Source organism: Pieris napi, chromosome 16, assembly GCF_905475465.1.
Source record: "Pieris napi chromosome 16, ilPieNapi1.2, whole genome shotgun sequence".
NCBI lineage: Eukaryota > Metazoa > Arthropoda > Insecta > Lepidoptera > Pieridae > Pieris > Pieris napi.
The window spans coordinates 10,182,000-10,201,322 of record NC_062249.1 but is presented as its reverse complement, the minus strand read 5'-3'; the positions used below and the strand labels follow the sequence as shown (position 1 = coordinate 10,201,322).

Sequence of the window (19,323 nt, the reverse complement as noted above, 5' to 3'; positions counted from 1 at the left end):
GGCCTCAGATTTATGTATCTGTTTCATGATCATTTGTCAATCTGATAGGCAAGTAGGTGTTCAGCCTCACTGCCGTGCAGAAAGGGTATAAATAATTAACTTTATGTACTTGAATCAATTTCCATCTATATATTTTTTTTGTCAGAAGCACTGCCGCTAACCGTTGTGTCACATAAATATATATCATTGCCGACATTGTTCGAAGATGTCCCATTGCCGACATTGTTCGAAGATGTGCCATTGCCGACTTTGTTTAAAGATGTGCCATTACCGACATTGTTTGAAGATGTCCCATTGCCGACATTGTTCGAAGATGTCCCATTGCCGACAATGTTCGAAGATATGCCATTACAGACATTGTTTAAAAATGTCCCATTGCCGACATTGTTCGAAGATGTCCCATTGCCGACAATGTTTGAAGATGTCCCATTGCCGACATTATTCGAAGATGTCCCATTGCCGACTTTGTTTGAAGATGTCCCATTGCCGACTTTGTTTAAAGATGTGCCATTACCGACATTGTTTGAAAATGTCCCATTGCCGACAATGTTTGAAGATGTCCCATTGCCGACAATGTTCGAAGATATGCCATTACAGACATTGTTTAAAAATGTCCCATTGCCGACATTGTTCGAAGATGTCCCATTGCCGACAATGTTTGAAGATGTCCCATTGCCGACATTATTCGAAGATGTCCCATTGCCGACTTTGTTTGAAGATGTCCCATTGCCGACTTTGTTTAAAGATGTGCTATTACCGACATTGTTTGAAAATGTCCTATTGCCGACATTGTTCGAAGATGTCCCATTGCCGACTTTGTTTAAAGATGTGCCATTACCGACATTGTTTGAAAATGTCCCATTGCCGACATTGTTCGAAGATGTCCCATTGCCGACATTGTTCGAAGATGTCCCATTGCCGACTTTGTTTAAAGTAGTCCGTCCATTGCCCATTTTATTCGAAATTGAGCCATTCCCAACGTGTTTTCGTTGTTTGAAGAACTCATTTGTTATTAGGGCAAAGGGGTTTTCAACAAGAAGCCACAAAAATAGCGCCAGCGTAAATGTCACGGTGACAATTCCAAAGGACGCCGTGACCTGAAATTTGTTTTTTTATTTTTAAGACTGGTATGGGAAGTAAAATTAATTTCCAATTTATAACTTTATTGTTATATATTTTTTTATACAAATATAATTATAGAGTCAATTATCCGATTATAAACGCGTTGTCAAGTCCTAAAACATTGTCTTTGTCAACAAAAGCCTTGTTTAATATGGTAATTAATGTTCACTACTCACCTTCACAATATATCCTGTTCGTATCAAAGCTTCAGAGCCAAGAAGATAATCTATAAAAGGTAAATTAATTAAGTAGCAACAATAACCAAGTCTGTTCAGCACAGTCCATCCTCGCCATTCAAGAAGACCGCAGAGACTTCCTAAAAGAAAATTACAATTAAAAACAGTTCGTAAAGATAGACTTTGTTATTACTGTGAAGATATGAAATAAAGTGATCCTATTTTTACAGTATATAGAAAGAAAACGACCAACTAGGTTTCAGAAGATAAACCACTCCTTATATGGAAATTGTATTCGTTTTTACAACAAACTCCAAGTGAAATTAGAGAATTATCACTGAATAAATTCAAAGCTTTTGTTAAACGTAAATTAATTGATAAAGCTTTTTATAAATTGTACGAATATTTAAATGATCCTAATCCTTGGGATTGATTTGCTCCAGTTCAAACAATTTGTATGACGCAAAAACATATTTTTTATTGACGTAAGTGTACTTGTTTACCTATATGAATAAAGTTATTTTTAGTTTGAAAAGAAAGTTGGCCATAGAAAGTTTGGAATAAAGAATTGTGTATATGGAAATAACACACTTCGGAAGAATTAACGAAAATCACTAAAGAGATTTTATAAAAAAAAAATCCAAATTCAATTTATAGAGCACTAGCCGTTTCGCGCCCGCTTTGCTGGACGAATTAAAATAAATTTTAGGTTTCATTATTTTATTTTTTTTCATATTTTTATTATTCTTCTTTTTAACTTCCCGCTAAGAAAATTGAAATATTTCGAAAATCGAGTTTTTAACAGATGTTGACGTTTAGAGGTTCTAGGAAGCCTCCCCGAATGTTTCCGCGGTGAAGACCGTATGGATAAATTTTCATAAAAGTAAAACAGCAATAAAAAAATGAAGGAACGAAGAAGAAATTAGAATTCGAAAAATAAATAGCCATAAACCATCTAGGAAAAATTTCGCATCGAATGGTGGTAGTTTCATGTTGATACGATCAGTGGATTAGGTTCGTGATTGAGCCTCAAACGAAGACCATTTTCATTATAGATATATAGATAGATATGCGAGATTACATACTTTCATATTTAAAAATTGCACCAAAAGCAAGGACGCTAGTGCTGGCGGTCAGCAGCGGTTTCATTACTGCTGACATAATCACTCGTGTAGTAATGGACAAGCGGGGTCTTTCCTGGTAATTTAACGATGCTGAATACATAATGCCCGTATTTAATAATATTGCTGAATAATATAGAGGAATCCATTTCTGAAACAAATTAATTAGATATTTTTGAAAGTTCATAAAAAATTTACTACTATTATATTACCGCATTCGTCTTGTCATTCGTTCTATGGGCTGTGATGACTGCCCTTTTTGGGCAACCCGCAGGCTAGTTTGCCCCCCTATTATTTATAAAAAAATGCGTGATCCTAAAGTTGTGCGAACCTGTGAAGCTCTGTGATTGCTGATAGTTTTCTTATTTATACCTTAAACACAAAAGCCGAAAAGGCTTCATGGGAAAAAGAATGTAACAGATATTTTATTTTGTCTTTGGTTTAGGTGAAATACACATGGAAATACCATTTATCAAGTACACAATCAAAATGTTAAGCAAAAAGTCGAAGATATATGTAAATAATATTATACATCTGCATATCTGTTAAAGAGGTTTCTAGCGATATTTAAACAGATTTTGTTGAATAATTTAATATTGAAAATGATGTCAATAAAGCTTTTTTATAAATTTGACGGTTATTTAAATTATCATAATCCTTGGAATTGATTTGCTCGAGTTCAAATATTTGTGGCTGCCTTACAAACAATTTATAAGACTCAAAACACAGCGATGAAAAAGAGTGGCGGCCAGTTTCTTGCCAGTTCTTCTTGCCGGCTCTACGCCTTTGGCTTGCGAACTGATAGAAAATGTAAATTTAAAATCAATTAAAATCTTTTTGTTGGCGTTTATAAGTGTACTTGGTTACCTATATAAATAAAGTTAGTTTGAGTTTGACGTGTATGATAATAGTTTTTATTACCTTATAATTCTGAATATCAAAATTCGTCCTTTGCAATTTATATGTCAGGAGTCCCATTGCGAGACCCATGACATAGCATGCTATGTTGGTAAAACTATGCCGATACACATGGCGAAAGGTTGGGTCTGGCAGGAAGTACTGGCGAAATAACCTGAAATACAATATAATTAAGTTTGGATAAAGGTAAATAATAGTAATTGTAATATGTAATAATCAATCCGTAATCTAAAAGCCGCACTTATAGTCGTTCATTAAATAATATCGAACATTACTGGTTACAATAAAAGCTGAAGTTTTATAGGAAACGTAATGGCTAAATTTATTACAGACCATTTTCCAAAAATTTTCTTTGCGAGTTTAGTTGTTTGTTATATTATATATTAAATATACATGAACAATCATACGAAATTAATAATAGTTTGTCTCAAACAGTAAATATGCAACCTAAAACTTCCCCAGTTCGTAAAAAAACTGTACCAATTTAAATGTACATATGTGAATTATAACTTTTTTAAGGAATAAATGATTAGTTAGTTGAGTTTATTGTGTTTTTAATATTTTATTAAATTGTTAATTTTTTTCGCAACTGTATTAAAAATAGCCGTTCAGTACACGTGCGGAACCATCATTGCAACTTGTTCGGACTGTCAACCCTCACCTTCGGGTGCGCCTCGGCTCGGGTAGACATTTGTCGGAACTCTTTGCAATGACAGGCTTTCCGCACTCGTAATGAAATATACTATATTCACTAAAAAGTTACACCTTTGCAAAACTGCTTACACAGTTTGACTGAAGGTAACTCGCCTTATATAAATATAACTTATAAATCACTAAATTAGGTTACACTAATATAGTTAATTTACGCAATGGCTACAACGTATCATGGCACTAAACTGACAATGGGCGTGGACGGACCGAAGCGGACGCAACAGTCGTTTTGCGTGTCTGGAAGTGGATGAGGCTCTGGTCTATGGTGGCACCTTAGGGTTTTAGTGGGTTTGCACAATAGCGCGTCCCACATAAACCTCTTGTTTAAAGCAGTCGCACCACGGCAGTAGTAAAAAAGTTAAAAAAAAAGTCATAGCATAGAAATGTTTGTGCCAATTGGATCTACATAATCTAAACTAACTAATTAGTAATCGTTAGTTCTTAATGCATTAAGGCCAAACACCTGCTATGAGTCTTGGATATAGCGCTTCTGATATATGAGTACACTGAGTACATACCTACTAAGCAAGAGCTCATGCCCTTTTGTTTCTACTTACATCAATCTAATTTATAAGACTAATAAATAGAATAAGTAAAAGTTTAGTTAAAATATATTTTTTAATTTTCAGTCCATATGCCGCTCAAACACTACATTAGATAAATTTTATATTTTATATACACGTGTCATCTATAAAAATCTTATGACTAGCTAGGCAGCTACAGATTTTACTTGTAAAAAATAACGCCTGATAAAAAATATTAATATTGTTTTGAGCGTGTATATGTTTACTTTAAAGCCAAAATGCGTATCTGTGTTCATGGGACTATAATAACAAAATAAAAATACCCACTCGGCAGATGGTGTTAACTGCATATCCAGGTCATAAATGTAGGTGAGTACCCCTGGTATGAGTAACCCAATAATAAACAGTACAATTAGAACACGTATTCTCGGTAGGCCTTTGAAAAAGATGCATACAACAAGTCCAAGAAGATGTAACTGCATTTCAGCTGCTAAATACCTAAAAATTTTACAAAAAAAAATGTGAATTAGAAAAAGTTCGTCCAATTAATAAGATTTTAAAATCCAAAAATAAGATTTTATACAGACATTATTATTTTATACTTAGTTTGACTTATGATTAAATTTAAAAAAATAAAATAAAATTGTCACCAACAGAAATAAGGAGTAGAAATTGGATTCATTTTGAAAAATATTTCGGGAATTAATTGTTACCGCAAGGCTTATTTTTAGCGCCTATCATTTTTTTAATGCAAAGTCTTAAATTCACGATTGTCGGACCAAATCATTTTATACATTAATAAAGTATTAAGATAGAAAAAATTCATGAATTTTTCAAACATATTTCGCCTGCTTGTCGTGTTAACTTAACACATTTTGAGACTTAAATACGAAAACTTTATTAAATTAAAATCCTTAAATTAATACAACTTACCACATTCATTTCAAATTCGTACTACGAATGGCTTAAAATCGGCAATACCGATGTCCCAACCTTAGAATATTTCTTTAATGAATATTTCTTTAAAGCTAAAGGCAAACTTAGGACTTAGACTAAATTATTTCCTTTAATCTTGATACCTATATTGAAATAACGTAGTAAGCCTGCTGGTATGTAATAGAATCATAAATAACATACCAACCGTGCGCCATGCATACTGAACCATCGACGAAATTATTTACGTATAGCATGTTATACCATCCGATACTTCGACATGGTTCTATCCTGTCCTTGTAAATATTCTGTAATGAGTATTCATGTTCAAAATAAAATCACATATCTATAAAGAAAAAAATAAAAATCGTAAAAAATTTTGAACTCAGATTTTTGGCTCATATTCAATATGTTTACGGCCACTGTGCGCGCAAGTTCCCTACCTACATAAGAAAGAAAGAAAATAATTATTACACACTATATGGAACTGGGAATTGGGTACTTCAAGAAAAGCGCGTATCAATTCCTAAAAGGCTGGCAACGCACTTGCGAGCCCCCTGGCAATGTAAGTGTCTATGGGCGGCGGTATCACTTAACATGAGGTGAGCCTCCTGCCCGTTTGCCCCCTGTTATATGAAAAAAGTGCGCCAGCCAGGTTAGGCTGTAGCATATAGTAAGCATAAGATTCCCTAGGGGCACCAGTACCTAGACCTAGTCTATCATTTGATATATTTATTTATTTATTTACACTTCATTATCTTAAACATACATATAAAAAACTGGTTATATAAGTTATAAGCAATGGCGGTCCTTATCACTAACAAACGAATTCTTCCAGGCAACCCTAGTATGGAAAAGTAAAAAAGAAACAACTACAGAGGGTAAAGTACAAGAAGTGCATTAATAATTAACAGAAAAGAACATAAAATAACATGTAACACTAACTAAAACTAAACTTAACTAAAGTATTAATAAAAAATTAAAAGCTAATCTTACTGACTAACACTTATTACGAGGCAGAAGATAAGAGCTCAAAAAGAAGATTTTTAAATAAATTTAAAGACTGAGCTTGTCTGATATCAAGAGGTAAAGAGTTCCAGCAAGATACTTTGCACAGTAAAGGAGTGATAGAATTCAGTGTTATGAGTAGGAGTTTCAAGAATTAGACTGTCAAACGAACGCAAAACATAACTACCGCCACAAAGGAACATATAATTTTGCTTTAAGTAACTAGGAGTTTTAGGATTATAAAGAACATTATAGAGAAGTTGTAAAATGTGCATCTTGTGTCGCAATCATATGGTCACCAGTTGAGGTTTCTTCCTACCTTCGACATTTGGTCAAATTTACGAAGTCCGAATGTGAATCTGATGCATACATTTTGTAAACGCTCCAACTTATCAAGCTGCAGATCAGTTAAATCAGGATAACGCACATCAGCGTAATCGAAAGTACAAAGTAGAAGAGAATGAGCAAGAGAAATTTTAGTAGAGATAGGCAAAAAATTGCGTAACCTATTTAGTGCGTGAGATGAAGAAAAGATCCACCTGCTGCTGACAGTGGAGTAAAATGGAATGAAGGTACTATCTGTAGTAAATTCATTTTGAACATACGTCAGGTTTTAAAGACAAAGAAAAAATTGGGCCATCTGGCCAAAACTGCTTCAGTAATTTTAAATTTAGAATGTGCGGAATATTTGCGTATACTATACTACTATATATTTGAATGTTCGTATATTCCGTCCTTGTTCCAGCCCTGACACAATTTAGATTCGATATTAAGCTTTAGTGACGAGATAGAGGGAATGACTACCGACTGAAATCCATTACATTTTCGGCATACTAAAGTTAGTTCGCGCTATCTGGACTTGATATCAAAATCAGAGATAGATACCTAATTATGCTATTTATATATGAGCAAGTGCTACGTCAGGAATTCAACACATTGTGCGTTGAATTCTAACAGTTCAGAGATCGCTTGTCCTCAAAAATAATAAATTAAAACAAAGGAATGTTACTAACCATCCAAAAAGGTCCATCTCCTTGATGTCTGTACCAGGTCATAATAAACAAAAGGGCAACGGCGTAAGCAGGTGTTAATCTGTGATTCAAATTGTTATTATTAACATGATTTAAAGTTAAAACATCGAAGTATAATTATTAATTTGATAAACATATCATAGGCACCCATCCATCCATACCATCCACCCATACCATCAGCGACTTAGGAAATTTAAAATTACAGTTCAAAATCCCTTTGACATCTCTTATTCATTCCCAGGGTTTAAAAATTTGCAGAATTTTCCAAATTGCGTCTGCAAAAACCAACCTAGCAGTTCAGGCACCTCTCATTGGCATCTAACAGGTAGTCTAGTCAACAAGTTCAAAAACGTGAAAAAAAGAGAGAGATAGTCCTAAAAATTTGAGCGATGGCTCATTCGATTCGGAATCACTTCCAGAAAAATGTTTTTGAAGGATTTTGGTGCAGGTAAAAATTGCAAAAAGTTCAAAAACGTGAAAAATAGAGATAAATGTCCAAAAATAAGAGCGATGGCTCATTCGATTCGGAATCACCTCTAGAAAGTTTTTAAAGGATTTTGGTGCAGGTTAAAAATTGTAATTGTTATTAACAAAATAAGATGAAAAAAAAAAAAATATTTCGTTTTTTGTAACTCAAAAAATATTAACAATTTAAGCAATTTTGAAAAAAGCTCGTTAAAGAGGAGGAAATTTACAAATTATAAATAATGGGGATAGAGTTCCGGGAGTTAGGACTTTTTTATTGGAAATTTCCTCCTCTTACTCGTACTCGGGCGTACCTACCTACTCTGATCCCTGATGAATTTAATTTCACCTTACTTATTCTTTGTGATGGGTATTTATTTGCAGGTGGAAGCTCCGATTATTATTAATTTGGTAATAACATACATATTAAATTGACGAGTTCTCCAATTGGCTTTAAGGCTACTAAACAATGTACCTTATATCTATTAATTATAATATATGTATAAGGTAAATTACCTGCACCATCGTTTGAGGATTCGTTTTCCAATACATGTCCAAGTTTCGTTGTTGTCGTCACTGGTTTGCAAATTATACGCAAGCACAAAGCTTGATATAAAGAAGAAGCAACACATAGTTAACGGCAAATTCAACAGAAAATGCACTGGTGTGAAGTCAAAAATCTATTAAAAAGAAGACGTATTAATTCCTCGGCCCCTTGAAAAATGAGGGGTAATGGAAGGAATGAAACCAGGGGACCTGATGATGGACCAAGTCTCTAACGCCATTCATCAAGCTGGAGGTCAGAGATGGATGCAGTGTTGTTATCACAACTGGATCGGGAACATTACAACGCTCACAAGTGAGAAAGCTATCGGAGGAGGATTTAAATTAAATGTGATTATAACACTTTATGCTAAAAATAAAACTTAGAAAACATGGTGCAACGAGCGGCTCGCTTCCAGGCAAGTCATTTCATTATTCTTCATAATACATATTTAACAAACTGACATACAAACAGACAGCCATACATAGACATACACAGACACAACAAATAATCAAAAAGAACAAAATAAAAAATTATGAAAATAGTGTGATAGTGAGTATGAGTGTGTAATGAATGAATGAATGTGTGAAGTGGTAGTAACTGGCCCTGGGAGAGCATTATGCTGTGGAGCAGACGTGTTCCACAGCGCTGGTCATTCTGCCACAGACCACAACAGTTAGTTTAAACTCGACGATAAAAGATAATGTAATAAATTCCGGGTTATTTCTGTCACTTATGTACATTGTACAATGTACATATGTAACATATTGTAATGAACATATGTTTTATGAAATATTTGTTTATTGCACTCCCGTAAAGCAATTATATAAAGACATTTATTCTTTACCTCAAAAGTAAGAAGAATATACCTTAAACTATTCATAAATTGTATAACTATTTATATAATATATTACCTTCTCTACCACGGATGTGTTGGAAACTTTTACTAAACTTGTGATAAAAGCATGACCAATCAATATTGCTATTAGAAGGATTGTCCTGAAAAATAAATACATTTTGTAAATATTCAATTCAATTTAAAATCATTGATTACTTTAGGTAACACAATGTAGGTACACTTATGAACGTCAATACAGAAATACATATTTAATGATTTTAAATTTACATTTACTGCCAGTTCTCAAATCAAGGGCGTAGAACGGACGAGAAGAACTGGCAATAATCTCTCCGCCACTCTTTTTAATCACCAACTTTTTGTTTTACAAAATATTTGTAAGGAGCTGCAACCATTACACCATGTTTACATGACATCTTTAAGTCATTAACTATAATAATAAAATATATATAAATTATATATATATATATATATATAATTTAAACGAAAAAAAAACATAGATTTGTCCTCTATCAGCAGGAGGCATGGTGAAATGGGAGCACGCATTTACATTCTCGTGGGAACAACACACAAATACGTAGACGACATAACTAACATCACCGAATACTTGAATTATAATTGAATTTGTATTCAAGTCCGATCAGTCACCACAAGTAACACCCGTTCACGAGTATGATGCATGGCCAGCCATCGGCCCTCTCGCGATATTTTAGGGAGAGAAACGCATGGAGGCCGCCGCAAGCAATATTTTCATAGACAGTCAGTTTATGCTTCTTTTTAAATCCCCGACCCAAAAAAAACTGTCTGTGGTATTCGTTTCTAAATGAAAGGACCGATTATGAATCTGGAATATGCTTATGCTCCTAATCTACTCTGATGAGCTTAAAGATTAATTATTTATTTTATTTTATTTAGTATCTTTTGAAGAGTATATATGCTACAGGTTTGGACTCAAACTTGTGCACGTTTTTTAACAATCTCAGGTAAGATTAAGTTAATTAAACGAATCTAAACGCTTAGTCTGACTTCCGTACATCATTTAACAATGTATTGGATTTGGCATAGGTGGTAGTTCGCGCTATTTATAAGGCCTACAACGCACTAGCGGCTGGCCGTGATGCGGTGTGCCGCTGCGGCAGGCCGCAGTATATACGGTCTGCCGTAGCGGCATGCCGTATTCCGGCTAACCGTCCCTATTGCGGTCTGCCGCAATCGTCACTCGACAGTGCTTGTCGTTCTTGAAATATTACAAATTCAAATTTAATGACGTGGAATAAGTGATACATGTATCTTATGTTCCATAATAAACATATTTTATTTTTTTATTTTTTACTCTTTTAAAATAGGTTTACAATATTTTGTTTACATTTGTTAAATAATTATATGTGACGACGTAGGTAGGACGGCTAACCGCGACGAGTGCGTGGAGGGGACGCGGCGCGCCGCATCATTGAACCGGTGCGGCTCGCCGCAGCTCCAGATCAACCGGAGCGGTTGACGGTTGACCGCAAGTCAGTGCGTTGTTATCGTGCGGTTTCATGTAATAATCGATGTGCGGCCCGCCGCAGCGGCACACCGCATTGCGGCGAGCCGCTAGTGCGTTGTAGGTCTTAGGCCTACAACGCACTAGCGGCTGGCCGTGATGCGGTGTGCCGCTGCGGTAGGCCGCAGTATATACGGTCTGCCGTAGCGGCATGCCGTATTCCGGCTAACCGTCCCTATTGCGGTCCTATTGCGGTCTGCCGCAATCGTCACTCGTCAGTGCTTCTTGAAATATTGCGCATGGTGGACGTTGAAAAAGTTGCGTCAGTTGTTTATTTATATAATCGTAGAAAATATCGTCAAAAAATCTCTGCGTAGTGTCTAGCGCAAGAAACAAGCGATGACTGAGGCGGGTAGGACGTGGTATTTACGGCTAACCGCGCCAAGTGCGTGGAGGGACGCGGCGCGCCGCATCATTCAACCGGTGCGGCTCGCCGCAGCTCCAGATCAACCGGAGCGGTTGACGGTTGACCGCAAGTCAGTGCGTTGTTATCGTGCGGTTTCATGTAATAATCGATGTGCGGCCCGCCGCAGCGGCACACCGCATTGCGGCCAGCCGCTAGTGCGTTGTAGGTCTTAATCTCACAATCCACTAGGCAAGTAGGCGATCCTGTTTTGATCCATCTCTTTTTACTGTACGATTATATGTTCGTAACACATGAAGATAAAATGTTATTTTGTAAAATATCAAGAGCATTTTATATTTCCGTCTTACCTTAATCCATCAAGGCACTTCAATCTATTTTGTAGCGACGCATTCTTTTCGCTGGTATCAACTAATTTATTCCAATTTCTACGAATCGAGAAACATCTCAATAAACTAAAACCTGAAAGTGACATAATTTTCACATCAAAATTCTATATTTTCTTCAGAAAGTTAAAAAAGAATTACATATATATTATTTCAAAAATATTATAAAACCAGCTAATTTCCGATTTTTAAAACAAGTATAATCACGTACCAGAATGTTCCTTTGTAAATACATCATTCACGGTTCCTATGACATTCATGAATAATATACTGAAAAATATGAATGCAGCGACTATATCTAACGCGTCCACTTGAAATTCATCGCGTTTAGCGCAAGATAGCTCTCTAACTCTTGCTTTAAGTGAATAATCCTTCAAAAGTGTTTCGTTAAGGCATTTCTCAAGGTTCTGTTTTCGGTCCAAATTTGTATAGTTATTACATGTTGATGTAAGGCAAATCCCGTATGTTATATATGAGTGATTAAAATGAATATTTCGATGTTGGGAATATTCCTGTAAATACACAATTATAAATAATAATCCAAGGGAGTTACAACTCTAAATGGGTCTTGGCGTTAGATTGCATGCGTTCCCTTGATAATTTTTATTTGGCGATCAGCATTCTGACACATGGCACACATATCGTCGATTTTTGGATTTGTGACACGCCGGTTTCCTTATGTTTTTCTTTACCGTATGATCGAGTATTAGATATTCATTCTTTAATATTATAGTCTAGTCGACAATTTGAAAATGGTACAAAATAGAGATACTGCTCTTAAAATTATGTGCGATAGCTCATTGGATCCGGAATGACGTCTAGAAAAATGTGCCAAAAGCGTGTATTAGGACATAAAAACATTAATTAAATTCAATACCTTAAATAAATTAATTAATGTGCCGTACTCGCTTTTGATGCCACACGCGCATCCTAAAAATGTCACGCACAGACCTATTTTCAGCGTTAAATTAAAATTATAAATAATGGAGATAGAGTTCCGGGAGTAAGGAGTTTTTTATTGGAAATTCCTCTTTCAGAATCTTTTTTTGAAATTTCTTAAATATTAATAGTTTATTAAATATTGGCAAAAAACGAAATGCCATTTTTTTTTTCATCTTTAATTGTTTATAAAGTGTATTTTTAATAAAAGTTTTAAATTTTCTTTCGTTTAGTTTTAATATGTCACAAGGTATTTTGTTGTAACATTTAACACAGTACCCCATTAAAGATGTTTGTACTATAGCTAATTTCAAGACAATTGAGCAATTTGATCTTTATTTCAAGAATTACTATATGTCTAACACTTCTTTCACTAAAAAGATGATAGTGATAGATGATAGGAATAGTGTTCAAAATACACCATAATTTTTTTAAATTAAAAAAAAAAATTCAATACCTTAAATAAATTAATTAATGTGCCGTACTCGCTTTTGACGCCACGCGCGCATCCTAAAATGTCACGCGCAAACCTATTTTTAGCGTTAAATTAAAATTATAAATAATGGAGATAGAGTTCCGGGAGTTAGAAGTTTTTTATTGGAAATTTCCTCCTCTTTCAGAATCTTTGAAATTTCTTAAATATTAATAGTTTATTAAATATTGGCAAAAAACGAAATGCCATTTTTTTTTTCATCTTTAATTGTTTATAAAGTGTATTTTTAATAAAAGTTTTAAATTTTCTTTCGTTTAGTTTTAATATGTCACAAGGTATTTTGTTGTAACATTTAACACAGTACCCCATTAAAGATGTTTGTACTATAGCTAATTTCAAGACAATTGAGCAATTTGATCTTTATTTCAAGAATTACTATATGTCTAACACTTCTTTCACTAAAAAGATGATAGTGATAGATGATAGGAATAGTGTTCAAAATACACCATAATTTTTTTAAATTAAAAAAAAAAATTCAATACCTTAAATAAATTAATTAATGTGCCGTACTCGCTTTTGACGCCACGCGCGCATCCTAAAATGTCACGCGCAAACCTATTTTTAGCGTTAAATTAAAATTATAAATAATGGAGATAGAGTTCCGGGAGTTAGAAGTTTTTTATTGGAAATTTCCTCCTCTTTCAGAATCTTTGAAATTTCTTAAATATTAATAGTTTAGTAAATATTGGCAAAAAACGAAATGCCATTTTTTTTTCATCTTTAATTGTTTATAACTTTTGCAATTTTTATGTGCTAATACACGCTTTTGGCACATTTTTCTAGACGTCATTCCGGATCCAATGAGCTATCGCACATAATTTTAAGAGCAGTATCTCTATTTTGTACCATTTTCAACTTGTCGACTAGACTATTATTAGAAATCTCTTCAAATCTAAACTTTATAAATAATTGTTGTAAAGTTTTACAAGCGTTAAATTAATACATTTTATGCCTTTTGTTTATAATTTTTTTGTAAATAATATATCATTTATAATATTTTAGACACAACAAATATTCAACTTTTAAAAAGAAAAAAAAAGCGCTGAATGAATTAGTATCTACCTGAATAATAGTAAGTAAATCACTAGGTGTATCCGACACCAGATTGGCATCAACAGTGCAGTAAACAGCATTTGGTTTGCGTAGGCATTTGTCATAGTCATCCAGATAGTATACAGGAGGAAATCGATCTAACTCAGTATCTGAAAATACAATTATCACCATGGTTATTTACAAGTTAAACTGCACATTTAAAACTACAGATTTCATTTTGTCATGGCCTAAGCAATCTAGTTTGTCTGGTTAATAAATTGTTGTGTGAAAGAGGTTCTGCAAGTGCTCTTTGAGACTCTTGTAGGCAAAGATTGATGCGACCGCCATACGACAGCCCGGAAATTTTGTCATAAGCGTACTGCCCTGCGATTCTGAACTCACACAGCGGTTTTCGCAGGGCTGAGCAGTGAAGAAGCGTGCGCTCCTCAAACTTAAAGTCATCGTTCCAACATTGACCTTGCGTCAATCGGTTTTTGTCTTTATGTTCGTGATTAACATTACAAGATGAAGGTGTCGTATATCAGGCACACGGAGCTGGTCACCTACTAATAAATATATAAATATCTCACCTCCATGCCTTATCACGGGTTACGGTTGAGAACGTACCAATCAAAGTCAAAAAAAAATCTGACAAAGACAATTGGGTTGAATTTTTTGAACTATGTACAATTTTACAATAGTATTTTTTTGTATTTAACTATTGACAATGCTAATAACAATTATTTATAGTGTTAATTATATAATTAAAAATAAAGCGAAAACCTTCGATAATGTTTTTGACAATGACTTGATAATAGAATGTTGCACCAGTTACATAACGAGAAGTCAACGGAGTATTTGGACAATACTATTCCAAAAGATCTGCCTTCACCAATACTATTATTAATATAGTAAGAGGCAAGATAAGAGCTATAAATTATATTTAACAAACAGCCATTATAATAAAGATATAGCCAAATATGGAATACATAGGTAATATAGAGAAAAAGATTCAAACGTTTAAGAAAGGAAAAAATCTATAAAAAATATTTAATAACATCTAACTAAGTAATTATCTAATCTATTAATCTAATTCCGCTCTGTTGTGTGATGGTGCGAAAGTGAGGGTATGTACATGAGGGCGTGTACGTGAGGTGTGCTTATTATGCAGGTTGTTTAGCGCTATGGATATTCTTTATAATTTTTTTAATTGTGTCCGGGCTGCGTGAGACAAAACTGTGTTTTCTGCATAACCTAGGCAGTATTTGTTATAAAATATTTAAAATAAATGCCCACTTACAAAAAGACCATTAGATGATCACAAAAAAAAAATTAAGCCGATCTTAAAGTATCCATATAGAATGACGTAGAATTAATTTTATGATTACGATTACAATTGCCAATGTCTAATGATGTTATCTATTGAATATCTGTCATGTTTAAACATTAACTAGAATTTTTCATACAAGCAACCTTTTATGACCAGAGCACGTCTTTATGACAGTGTGAGATAAGCGATTCTAATTAAAAATGATTGAATCACGTATATATCAATAATAAAAGTTTTCATGGAATTGCATGTTTTTTTTTGAAATCTCTATTGGCATACTGGACGGAGTTGTCATAGACATTACATTTAATAAAAAATATATTTATAGATTACGAAAATTTTTTGGTTCCACTTAAGTTTTTATGTGAGATATAATTAATTATTAATTCATATCTTCTGTAAAAAAAGGTTTATGAAGTATGTTTATTTTATATTGTTTACTTATTACCAAGATACATGATTTTTTGTTGGGTACAATTAAACCCTAAACATTGTTATCTTTATTTTTTGTTATGCGAGTTATATTCCGCAATTTTTTATCTGCTATTTTTTAACAATAATTTATTTTAAAACAAATTCATCTTTTCTATTTTTAGACAGCGCCAGGTTGGTGGAAGTGGAGTCTAGGGAAGCCGGTGGCTTAATGCTTATCCTTCGCCAAACACTGGCACCCGTTTAGACCCTGAATCGCTTCGCATTGCCATTACCCTCCGCTTTTGTAGCCAACAGGCATTGCTACAGACAATGATCCCTTGGAGGATGGGACGGGCTTTGGTATAGGATGCCACTTGTCATGCCACCCGTCTCACCTCCCTCGGACAAGCAAAAAAGCTGGGTCGGCCGCAGAGCAGGCAGAAAATAACAAGCGGCTCAAATATAAATCTTTCCTCCAACTTCGATTTTGTTCCGTTTGGAGTTGAGACTCTTGGGTCGTGGGGTTCAAGTGCACAGGCGTTTATTTAAGATTTAAGTTGGCGCCTGGTAGATACTTCCGGTAACCCCAGAGCTGGTGCTTTCCTCGCTCAACGAATAAGTATCGCAATACAGCAAGGAATTGCTGCCAGCGTTAAAGGTATACCTACTGCCACAGGGACCAAACTTTTTAAATTTGTTTTAATTTACTATTTACTAATTTTTAACTATAAATAATTATATATTTTGATTATTATTATACTATGTAGGTTAACAATATTGTAAATACTACACAATTAATTTTTAAAAATTAAACTAAATAATTTAAAAAATAATAATATTAGATTTTTTAAATTAGCGGTATTTGCTGAATAATAAACGTAATAGTCATTTAAAAATAATAAAATAGAACTTACCATTGAGCTTATAAATAACTGCATTACATAAATGCACCACTAATAATATAATAAAGTATTTCATTTCAAAATATTCACAACAATAAGTGTGCAGTCATTCAGATCCGACTTCTTTCTGGTGTAATTTGTCTTACGGCTCGTCCCTTAGACAATTCGAGGAAGTGCGGTTAGGCTTTACACTTGATTGTTACGTAAATAATTAAAAACGTGCCTTACATAGTTATCTCGCATAAAAATTAAAATGAAACTGAAACTTAAATAGCGTAATTGAGTCAACGTAAATACACGTGCCATCGACCATTGATATTATTCGTATTTGTATTTTGTTTTTTCATTCGGGGTCTTTGTCGGTCCATTATTAAATAATTTCTTTTTAAATGAGTTAATATTATATGTATAATATTTAATATATAAAACAATTGTTCAGGAAATTAATAATATGTGTGAAAAAACGTTGGTTACTTTGTACTTATTAATTTAGATAGAGTTTCGGGAGTTAGGAGTTTTTTATTGGAAATTTCCTCCTCTTTCCGAACCTTTGAAATTTCTTAAATATTAATAGTTTATTAAATATTGGCAAAAAACGAAATGCCATTTTTTTCATTTTTAATTGTTTATAACTTTTGCAATTTTTTATGTGCTAATACACGCTTTTGGCACATTTTTCTAGACGTCATTCCGGATCCAATGAGCTATCGCACATAATTTTAAGAGCAGTATCTCTATTTTGTACCATTTTCAACTTGTCAACTAGACTAACAGTTTTCCTAGGGATGACCCATAACATCTCTTGCGGGACGGCTGAGCTCAGCAGTCAGCTGGCTGTACGTCGCGTCGTCGCGAATCTCTTATGGAAATATTAAAAAAAAATATTATGACAGTGCCTTGTCATTTATGAAATATTAGGAAGAATTCACACCTTTTTAGTGAAAGAAGTGTTAGACATAATATTAATTCCAGAAATAAAGATCAAATTGCTCAACTGTCTTCCTAATTAGCTAAAGTACAAACATCTTTAAAAAACTTTTAAACATCTTAAACGAAAGAAAATTTAAAACTTTTATTAAAAATACACTTTGTAGACAATCATATTACACATTAGAGGATTATATTCAAGATAAAAATGCCTGCAAATTACGACCATTATGGTCCTGCTTCAACAATCAAACTAGACAAAATCAACTGGTTGCTAATCTAATCATATAGGTTTTTGAAAAAGAAAACAACTTTGATCTAATTCACACATTGTGTGACTGTATGTTCATTATTTCTTTTTTTATAAAGAATAATGTAAAATCTATAGTTGCAATATTTGTGAATATGTGAGCACCATGTATCTACATAATATTTTAGTTAGCTGCTGCATTGTTGTTTATAGGAATGCGCTTGCGCTTATTTCATTTAAGTATAGAAGTTTTTTTTATTTAAGGTACATGGTCTTCACATATAATTATCATATCAATGTATACAAAATATTGTAAAAATTATTTTAAAAGAGTTTATGGTATTTCTTTCCCATTCTTCACCATAGGAAACTTACTTTTAAAAAAAATATTTTTAAGATATAATTTTCTTTCAAAGGTGCCTTTTTAATGGGCCTAATTAAATTAAAAAAATTTACTTTGTTTGTACCTACACCATAAAAGCATTGTATTTGTAATATCAATACTTTAAGTTCTATTCTCATACGAAATGTTTCGGAGAACGACCAACGCTATAACACGATTTTTATACTAGACCTTATATATATATATATAATATACTCATATCATAAAACGTTAAGGAAGATGTCGCGTATGTTTTTGTGTATTCGTATATCTTCGATTAGCTTGTCTTAGTATAGGTATGTTACATACATATTTTCAAATATGATCTCCTAAAAGAGGAAAATAAATACTATGTTTCCAGTCTTTTTAAATATTTGTATAATATCAATGGAAATATTTGCTTCCGGTCGAAATACACTCGAAGGTTGCTTTTGTCGTTTAGTTTAAAATAGTGTAATATATAAGTACACTAGCGGACCCGACATACGTTGTCCTGCATGATATTCAATCAAATCGATTTCATTCAAATCGGTCCAGCCGTTTAAGAGTTCAGTGACAGTTACACATGTACAGTAGAATCATATATATAAAGATAATAACAAGACCCAATCCATTATACATTTGTCAATTAATGACCCCATAAAAAATGATTTAAAATGCCCAGCAACATATGGGAACCAACAACAATGGACCTAATATGCGTCTAAGTACGGACACTGAGTCCACCAACCGACCACTTATAATTAATACAGCGTCAAAACAGAAAAAAAACCGTGATTTAAATTATTTACTTTTTATATTTGCTCAGTTTTTATTGTCTTTAGGCTTTTGACATTGCAAAATGTCTTTAGGGAACTCTGTGACTCTGATATCTTACCCATCTAACAAGGAGGTTCTCTCTTTTCTCTTCAAGGAGTTTAAATTCATACAGTTTGGACTCACTCTAACAGTA

General features: G+C 33.5%; 1 protein-coding gene across 1 annotated transcript; it reads right to left on the bottom strand.

Annotated features, from left to right (window-relative positions):
- Positions 1–29: 29 nt before the first annotated feature.
- On the bottom strand, positions 30–16,945 carry LOC125057301 (nose resistant to fluoxetine protein 6-like). The gene is made up of 13 exons (XM_047660915.1): positions 16,825–16,945; positions 14,197–14,336; positions 11,914–12,214; positions 11,667–11,778; positions 9,468–9,552; positions 8,526–8,689; positions 7,527–7,605; positions 5,710–5,813; positions 4,900–5,070; positions 3,341–3,491; positions 2,384–2,570; positions 1,299–1,438; positions 30–1,097 (listed from the first exon to the last, which is right to left on the bottom strand). Exons 1-13 carry the CDS (start codon positions 16,886–16,888, stop codon positions 126–128), a joined length of 2,670 nt encoding a protein of 889 aa, XP_047516871.1. The 5' UTR covers positions 16,889–16,945; the 3' UTR covers positions 30–125.
- Between the last annotated feature and the right edge of the window lie 2,378 nt (positions 16,946–19,323).